Below are 10,044 nucleotides of genomic sequence, written 5' to 3'. Positions count from 1 at the left end.
TTTAATGTTTTTTTTAAAGAAGTTTCTTTGCTCATCAAGGCTGCATTTATTTGATCAAAATACAGAAAAACCAATAATATTGTGAAATATTATTGCAATTACTGTAATATATTCCTGTGATCTGCAGCTGTATTTTCAGCATCATTACTCCAGTCTTCAGTGTCACATGATCTTCAGAAATCATAATAATATACTGATTTACTGCTCAACAAACATTTCTGATTATTATCAATGCTGAAAACCGTTTTTGCTGCTTAATATTTAACTTTTTTTGGAAGCTGTGACTTTTTTCAGGATTCTTTGAATAAAAAGAGCAACATTTATTTAAAATATAAATATATATATACACTACTGTCCAAAAGTTTGGGATCAGTATATATTTTTCTTTTTTGAAAGAGATTAATACTTTTATTCAGGAAGGATGTTAAAATTAATTTAAAAAAAGTTTCTAACTTGTATTGTTTGAAAAGATTTATATTTTGAATGAAAGCTGTTCTTTTTATTCATTAAAGAATCCTGAAAAAAGTATCACAGGTTCCAAAATAAAAATATTGTGCAGCACAACTGTGTTCAACATTGATAATAATCAGAAATGTTTAATGAGCAGTAAATCAGTATATTATTATGATTTCTGAAGATCATGTGACTCTGAAGACTGGAGGAATGATGCTGAAAATACAGCTGCAGATCACAGAAATACATTACAGTTTAACACATATTCACATAGAAAACAGCTGATTTAAACTGTAATAATATTTCACAATATTACGTATTTTTGATCAAATTAATAGAGCCTTGATGAGCAGAAGAGACTTAAAAATCCCAAACTTTTGAAAGCCAGTGTATCAAATATGCAAATAAATAAATAAAAACCGCGCATAGACGATTTTTTTTTTATTCAAAAGTGTATTATACTATTAACTAACATAATCAGCTTATTCGCTCATGATGCTGCATTGCTGTGTGTTTCTGTAAATCTTCATATATGACGCAGTCCAGGAACGCGTCGCGTCGCGTCGAGATGGAATGAACAGAACAGATGCATTGCCGGACACGCATGCGCGCGATCTCTCATCGCTTCAAAGACAAAAACACTACCGATACGCCGCAGGTTTAGTTCATGTAGAAGCGGATGGATGATTGTATGGCGGACGCGTCGCGGAGAATGCTGCAGGACGTGCGTCTCACCTTGTCCGTCACTCGCGGTCCCGTCCGCGTTTTAAAATCAATGGCGCTTCCTAAAAACGGCAAATAGAGGAGCGCAAACGCGCGCCAGAGCTGATGTTGCTGCATCTCTCTGAATATGGACGCGATGCGATGCGATGCGATGCGAGCGCGGATTTGACTGAAGAGAAGCAGCGGATTCCGTGACGCGCGCGTCTTCCTGGATGACGCTCCGCCTCCCGCGCGCGTCACCGTCTCAGGAATTTATTTACGTACACGCATATTAATCTACAACAAGACACCGATCTATAAAGAATAGTATTCATCAATATACAGAACAACGGAGAAATGTCAATAAACAAGAAAAAAATGGTGCAGAAACATTTTGACTCAAAAATTGCAAGTAAATTTCACAAAGAAACGACATTTAAAACATTGAATTAAATGTGTAATTTGAAGTATAGCTTAGAAAAATAGTGTTTTCTCATAAAATGTATGTTTATATTTTTGGAATATATTTTATTTATATTTTTGGAAAATATGGATTATAATTTTTTTTAATTATTATTATTATTTATTTATTTATTTTTAAGTCCAGTTTTCAATGGGTTTTTTTTGGAACAGGATAGTTGGTCTAAACATTAGATAGTAGTCTACCAGCTAACTAACACGCACACCAGATTTTCAAATAAGATGTGCAAGAGACTTGATTTTTAAAAACATTTGGAATATATAATATTTCTGATGGTTCAAGTTCAAGTTTATTTGTATAGTGGTTTTTATGATACAAATCGTTGCAAAGCAGCTCTACAGGAATTTAAGTTTCCACAATATATTTATATATTGCAGAACCTTAATATGTTTAACTTTTGGCAAAATGTGTTAATTCTGTATGTTGTCTGAGCGTTGGCATCCTCTGAGGTCCTCTGAGGGGTTGGCATCATCTTTTCTCAGGTGTTCGGTCATCTCAGATCATTTAAGGGTTGGATCCAGACTGAAGCTTCTGTCATTCCTAGTTACCACGGGATGTTAATCAACAGAGAAACAAATAGAGACATAATTAGTGTAGCTGCTGTTCCATCTAAGCAAAAATGATTTGTTCAACCCAAGCTAAAGAATAATAATAATGTACATTTGATCAGATATAACTGCAGTACAAGATTATAAGATGCATTATGTGAATGCTTGGCTAAAGAGATGTGTCTTTAATCTAGATTTAAACAGAGAGAGTGTGTCTGAACCCCGAACGTTATCAGGAAGGATATTCCAGAGTTTGGGAGCCAAATGTGAAAAAGCTCTACCTCCTTTAGTGGACTTTGCTATCCTAGGCACTACCAAAAGTCCAGAGTTTTGTGACCTTAGAGAGCGGGTTGGATTATAGCGTGGTAGAAGACGAGTTAGGTACGCAGGAGCTAAACCATTTAGGGCCTTATAGGCAAGTAATAATATTTAGTAAATGATACGGAACTGAATAGGTAGCCAGTGCAGAGACTGTAAAATTGGGGTAATATGATCATATTTTCTTGACCTGGTAAGAACTCTAGCCGCTGTATTTTGGACTATCTGTAGCTTGTTTATTGAAGATACAGGACAACCAGCTAGCAGTGCATTACAATAGTCCAGTCTAGAGGTCATGAATGCATGAACTAGCTTTTCTGCATCAGAAACAGGGAGCATGCTTCGAAGCTTGGCAATGTTTCTAAGATGGAAGAATGCTGTTTTTGTAACATGGGAAATATGATTTTCAAAGGACAAGTTGCTGTCTAATATAACACCCAGATTTTTTACTTTAGAGGACGCAACAGTGCATCCGTCTAGTTGCAAATTATAATCCACGAGATTCTGTGTACTGTTTTTTTGGTCCAATAAGTAATATCTCTGTCTTATCTGAATTTAATAGGAGGAAATTATTGGTCATCCAATCTTTTACATTTTTTACACAATCTCAAATCAAATCAAATCAAATCAAATCACTTTTATTGTCACATCACCACAGCACGTGTGCCTTCGTGAGTGAAATTCTTGAGAGCGTGCTCCAGACACTGCAAAAACAATTTACATATAGACATTACCATACATACGTACAGACTTATACAGATGACAATGTGTAATATACACATACATATACTCAGTACACACAGTGTACTATTAGACAGACATACAGTTACCGATACACATTATACACAGTATGTAGTACAGATTCTACGTTATATACACACAGTAATATGCGAAGATGCAGCAGATTATATATAAACCGGATGTGCAAATGTCATGGATGTGCATTGGATGGTATCCGGTGCTGGCAAAAAGATTGTTGTATTTGTGCAGTAGTGTACTGGTAGTCCAGTTTGAACTGTATGGGATTAAAGTGCAGTGCGTGGTATATTGTAAAGTGGGAGTGTGCTGTAGGGTGTATTAGTTTTTACTGTTCATTAGCCTGATAGCCTGAGGAAAAAAGCTATCCCTCAGTCGGCTGGTGCGGGATCGGATGCTGCGGAGACGTCTTCCTGAGGGCAGCAGAGAGAGCAGTCTGTGGGACGGGTGGCTGGAATCACTGATGATCCTCCGGGCTTTCTTTATACACCGCCTGGTGTAGATGTCCTGGAGGGAGGGAAGCTCACCTCCAACAATGTGACGGGCAGTTCGCACGACCCTTTGCAGAGCTTTGCGGTTGCCAGCAGTGCTGTTTCCAAACCAGGCGGTGATGCAGCCTGTCAGGATGCTCTCCACAGTGCAGGTGTAGAATGATCTGAGGATGCTGGGGCTCATTCCAAACTTCCTCAGCCGTCTCAGGAAGAAGAGGCGTTGGTGTGTCTTCTTCAGCACTGCATCTGTGTGAGCGGACCATGTGAGATCCTCAGTGATGTGAACACCGAGGAATTTGAAGCTGTTTACTCGCTCCACAGGTGTCATGTCGATGGTGATGGGTGTGTGTTCTCTGCTCTGTCTCCTGAAGTCCACCACCAGCTCCTTGGTCTTGTCGATGTTGAGTGAGAGGTGGTTCTCTTGACACCATTTAGTCAGGGTTCTCACCTCCTCTCTGTAGGCCGTCTCATCGTTGTCAGTGATCAGGCCTATCACCGTTGTGTCGTCAGCAAATTTGACGATGACGTTGGAGCTGTGTGTTGCTGTACAGTCGTGTGTGTACAGGGAGTACAGGAGTGGGCTGAGGACGCAGCCCTGAGGAGCACCAGTGTTGAGGGTCAGCGGGGATTAAGTGTTGTTGCCCATTCTGACCACCTGACATCTGCCTGTCAGGAAGTCCAGGATCCAGCTGCACAGAGATCCGTTTAGTCCCAGAGTCTGGAGCTTCTCAACCAGTGTGGCAGGCACTATGGTATTGAATGCTGAGCTGTAGTCCACAAACAGCATTCTCACATAGGTGTTCTTATTTTCCAGGTGGGAGAGAGCAGTGTGCAGGGTGAAGGCAATAGCATCGTCTGTGGAACGGTTTCTGCGATATGCAAATTGTAGGGGATCCAGTGAGTCAGGCAGCACAGAGCAGATGTAGTCTCTGATGAGTTTCTCAAAGCACTTGCTGAAGATGGGTGTCAGAGCAATGGGCCTCCAGTCATTCAAGCATGTGATTTTATTTTTCTTTGGTATGGGCACAATGGTGGATTTTTTGAAGCATGCGGGAACCACAGACAGAGAGAGGGAAAGGTTAAAAATGTCTGTGAAAACCCCGGCCAGTTGGAATGCGCATGCTCGGAGCACACGGCCTGGGATGCCATCGGGACCCACAGCCTTGCGGATGTTCACCCGTCGGAAGGATCGGGTTACATCTGCGACAGAAAAGGAAAGTGCGCTCGCCTCTTCTGCTACAGCCGCGGGAGCGCGCTCTGTGCGGGCGGTGTTGTGAGCCTCGAAACGAGCATAAAAGTTATTAAGTTCGTCCGGTACAGAGGCGGCAATGTTCACAGTAGCTGGTTTATTCCCTCTGAAATCTGTGATGTTGTTGATACCCTGCCACATGCTTCTTGCGTTGTTGGTTTTGAATTGTTCTTCAACTTTGTTTTTATATTGTCGTTTGGCAGCTTTGATTGATTTCCTGAGATCGTAACTGGCTTGTTTGCGATCGTCAGAGTTTCCGGATTTAAAGGCAGATGTCCGCGCTGACAAGGCTGCTCGAACATCGCTGTTAATCCACGGTTTTTGGTTGGGGTAGATGCGGATTGTTTTTGTCGGTACTACATCCTCTACACACTTCCTGATGAAACACGTTACAGTATCTGAGTACGCCTCTATGTCGTCATCAGACGCTGCCCGGAACATGTCCCAGTCCACGTGATCAAAACAGTCCTGTAGTATAGCGTCTGATTGGTCCGACCAGCATTGAATTGTCCTGAGGGCGGGTGCTTCTCGTTTCAGTTTCTGCCTATAAGCAGGCAGGAGCAGAACGGAAGTGTGGTCCGATTTGCCGAAAGGTGGGCGGGGGAGCGATTTGTAGGCGTCCCGGAATGGAGAGTAGCAGTGGTCCAGTACACGATCACCACGCGTGTTGATGGTGATGTGTTGAAAGTATTTTGGAGCTATTGTTCTGAAGTTGGCTTTGTTGAAGTCCCCCGTAACAATAAACGCTGCATCTGGGTACGCGGTTTCCTGCTCGCTTATATTCCCATACAGTTCCTTAAGTGCCTGGTCTGTGTTGGCTTGAGGGGGAATGTAAACAGCTGTGATTATGATCGCTGTAAATTCCCTCGGTAGCCAGAATGGTCGACACAGAAGCATATGAAATTCCAGGTCAGGGGAGCAGGAGGATTTAATAGAGTGTAGGTTCCTTTCATCACACCACGAGTTGTTGATAAAGAAACAGACGCCCCCGCCTCTGCTTTTCCCTGTGAGCTCTTTCGTTCTGTCCGAGCGGTGCACGGAGAACCCCGTGAGCTCGATGGCTGAGTCTGGAACCACTGCCGACATCCAGGTTTCTGTGAGGCAAATAATGCAGCAGTCCCTTGTTTCCCGTTGGTATGAGATGCGTGCCCGCAGTTCACAGAGTTTGTTGTCCAGTGACTGAACGTTAGCCAGCAAAATAGTTGGGAGAGGAGGTCGGAGGGGACGGCGTCTGAGTCTGACAAGGACGCCGGCTCTCTTCCCCCTTTTCCGGCGGCGTTTCTTCGGTCGCGATCGTGCAGCCCAGACAAAGGGCTCTGATGCGGTGTCTGTAAACAAGGCGCCGGCGTTCAGGAACTCAAAGTCCGGTTTGCGTTGCGCGACGAAGGAACCAATGTTTAAAAGCGTGTGTCTATCGTAGACAGTTATACTGACAACATCTAACACGTGAAACAACAAAATAACAAATAAAACATAAAAAACATAAGAAAAACTGCAGAGTTTTCTTGGAGCTCGCAACACGGCTGCCATGCTCGGCGCCATCTTGGTTCGTATTCAATCTATTAGCTTAGATAGTTTAGAAGTTTCATCTGGTCTTGTTGCAATATATAGTTGAGTATCATCAGCATAACAATGAAAACTAATCCCGTATTTTCTAATAATATTACCAAGAGGCATCATGTATATTGAAAATAGCAGAGGACCTAGGACAGATCCTTGTGGTACTCCATACTTTACTGGTGATAATTGAGATGACTCCCCATTTAAATGAACAAAGTGGTAGCGATCGGACAGGTAGGATCTAAACCATCTTAAAGCCTGTCCTTGAATACCAGTATAGTTTTGTAATCGATCTATGAGTATGTCATGGTCTATAGTGTCGAACGCAGCACTAAGATCAAGTAATACTAGCAATGAGATGCAGCCTTGGTCTGAAGCAAGAAGCAAGTCATTTGTAATTTTAACAAGTGCAGTTTCTGTGCTATGATTGGGCCTGAAACCTGACTCAAATTCTTCATAGAGATCATTTTTTTGCAAGAAGGAGCACAATTGAGCAGACACAACTTTTTCTAAAATTTTAGACAAACGGAAGATTTGAAATGGGTCTGTAATTTGCCAGTTCATTAGAATCTAGTTGTGGTTTATTAATAAGAGGCTTAATAACCGCCAGCTTGAATGGTTTTGGGATGTGACCTAAAGATAACGATGAGTTAATAATATTGAGAAGCGGTTCTTCTGCTACAGGTAACAACTCTTTCAGTAGTTTAGTGGGTACAGGATCTAATAAACACGTTGTTGGTTTAGATGCACTGATACGTTTATTTAGCTCTTCCTGTCCTATAGTTGTAAAGCTCTGCAGTTTTTCTTTGGGTGCGATGAATGAAGCTGAAATACTAGACGCAGTAGAATCTACATTTGTTATTGTATTTCTGATGTTATCTATTTTATCAGTAAAGAAATTCATAAACTCATGACTATTAAACTGTGGGGGAATATTTAGATCGGGTGGTGTCTGTTTATTTGTTAATCTAGCCACTGTGCTAAATAAGAACCTTGGATTGTTTTGGTTATTATCTATGAGTTTGTGGATATGCTCTGCCCTGGCAGCTTTTAGAGTCTGTCTATAGCTGGACATACTGTTTTTCCACGCAATTCTAAAAACTTCCAAGTTAGTTTTTCTCCATTTGTGCTCAAGATGATGAGTTTCTTTCTTGAGAGAACGGGTATAACTGTTGTACCACGGCGCAGTACGGTTTTCTCTAACCTTTTTCAATTTGAGGGGGGCAACAGCTTCTAATGTATTAGAGAAGATAGTGCCCATGTTGCTAGTCATTTGGTCTAGTTCATGTGTATTTATGGGTACACAGAGCAGTTGAGATAAATCAGGCAGGTTACTTGTGAATCTGTCTTTGGTGGCTGGAACAATAGTTCTGCCCGGACGATAACGCAGAGCCATATAACTAATATCAGTAATACGCAGCATGCACGATACAAGGAAATGATCAGTAACATCATCACTTTGAGGTATGATATCTATATCGGTAAGATCAAGTCCATGCGATATAATTAAATCTAGCATATGATTAAAACGATGAGTGGGCCCGGTGACGTTTTGCTTGACTCCAAAAGAGTTTATTAGGTCAGTAAACGCAAGTCCTAACGCATCATTTTTATTTTCAACGTGAATGTTAAAATCTCCGACAATTAGCACTTTATCAACATTAACCAATAGATCTGAGAGGAAATCTGCAAATTCTTTTAGGAAATCTGTATATGGCCCTGGCGGTCTATACACAGTAGCCAGAGCAAGAGATAGGAGAGATTTCTTTTGCATATCTAACAGTGTAACATTAAGCAGAAGTATTTCGAATGAGTTAAACCTCCTGTATCCTGTTTTCTGAGTAACATTGAGAATATCACTATATATTGTTGCCACACCGCCGCCACGACCGGTCTGACGGGGCTCATGTTTATAACAGTAGCTCGGTGGAGTAGACTCATTTAGACCAAAATATTCATTTGGTTTCAGCCAGGTTTCAGTCAGGCAGAGTACATCAAAATTATTATCTGTGATCATTTTAAAGCCCAAGCTTTAAAAATTGTTTTTGTTCATTTATTTTGCGTTTTTCTGGTTTAATCACGATCAGATTTTTTCTAGATCCTGCATTAAATTAATATTTTGACCTCACTATTCGGGGAACAGACACAGTCTGTATAGATTGGACAACGCAAGTACTTCTATCTTTTAAGTGGGTAGAACAAAAGTCGTCATAGCAGTTATTTGAGAGTTGGCTTACTAGTCAGATGGAGCGTAGCGTCCTGGAGATGTTGTCCGACAGGAGTTCCGCTCCGACTCTGCTGGGGTGCAGGCCATCAGCACGGAAAAGCCTAGGACGCTCCCAGAAAAGATTCCAATTATTAACAAAGAGCAGTTTCTGTTCTTTACACCATGACAATAACCATTCGTTTAAAGCAAACAGTCTACTGAACCTTTCGTGTCCTCGTCGATACGTGGGAAGCGGTCCTGACACGATGATCGTCGTTGCGGGCGATGTGCTGCGTACCATCTCGATCAGGCTCCTGAAGTCCCTCTTCAGTGTCTCCGTCTGCTGCAGCTTGGTGTCGTTTGCCCCCGCGTGCAGCACAACAGCACCGATGCTCTCGTCGCCCTTCAGGATCGCGGGTATCTGCGCAGAAACATCGAGAACACGAGCACCGGGGAAACAGTGAGTGTGCACTTTACCTTCAGCTAACGTAGCACGGACATGCTGGACGATGGAGTCTTACAGCGATCACAGCGTCGCGTTCTGTCTCACGGATGGGAGCGAAGTGGTTCCGGGTGGAGATCTCGAAGACTGGAGGCGGCGGAGGGGGAGAGGTCATCGCCCGGGGCCTGGCTCGCGTCTTCCGCTGCTGGTGCACCCAGGGTCCGTGGCGTCCCGGCGCCGGAGTGAAGGACATCTGGGAAGATCGCGTCCTGGGTGCACAGGGTCTGTGCAGAGAAACACACAGAGTAGAGGTGGTGGGAGTGTTAGCAGCGTGCTGTATACTTACCCTGGACTTGTGAGCGTCAGCCCGGGATGTTTCCAGCGCGGCTCTCCGCTCTCTCAGCTGGGCCTGCTTCTCCACCAGGTCGCGGATCTGCTTCTCCACGGCCTCCAGCTCCAGCTGCACCGAATGCAGCTTGAATGTGTCCTCACCTGCACTCAAAGGTAGACACACATCCGCCGTTTAAGCAAGCAACAGTGAGACAATGGTAATGTGTGTGAATAGAGTATTAGCAATCTAAGCGAGATTAGAGGCAGCCACGCTGCCGATGCTAACGGGCTATAAGCTAATAGCAGGCTCGAGAAATCAAAATAAAACTAGTGATAACAAGGCGCTCTGATTGGTTTTGTTTTAGAATGCTATAGTAGATATATTCACACGTTATAGAAACGAAAATGATAGTGTATAAAATTGTTTTTAAGATAGAAAATAGACGATAAAGAATCAACTTGATGGAGCTCAAACTCAAAACACGCAGTCACAAATCAGCCTCAGAGA

At 42.6% G+C, this 10,044-nt stretch overlaps 1 protein-coding gene across 1 annotated transcript in view; it reads right to left on the bottom strand.

The window, feature by feature from the left end:
- LOC306848174 (peptidyl-prolyl cis-trans isomerase C-like) overlaps positions 1-1,399 on the bottom strand; it is an 8,762-nt gene extending 7,363 nt beyond the window's left edge. Inside the window, exon 1 of the mRNA XM_079382560.1 lies at positions 1,189-1,399. Coding sequence (XP_079238686.1) covers positions 1,189-1,293 — 105 coding nt within the window. The 5' untranslated portion in view covers positions 1,294-1,399. The remainder of the gene's footprint in view (positions 1-1,188) is intronic.
- Positions 1,400-10,044: the final 8,645 nt, after the last annotated feature.

The sequence above is a fragment of the Barbus barbus genome, assembly GCF_936440315.1.
Source record: "Barbus barbus genome assembly, chromosome: 28".
Lineage (NCBI taxonomy): Eukaryota > Metazoa > Chordata > Actinopteri > Cypriniformes > Cyprinidae > Barbus > Barbus barbus.
This window is presented reverse-complemented; position numbering and strand designations above follow the sequence as displayed.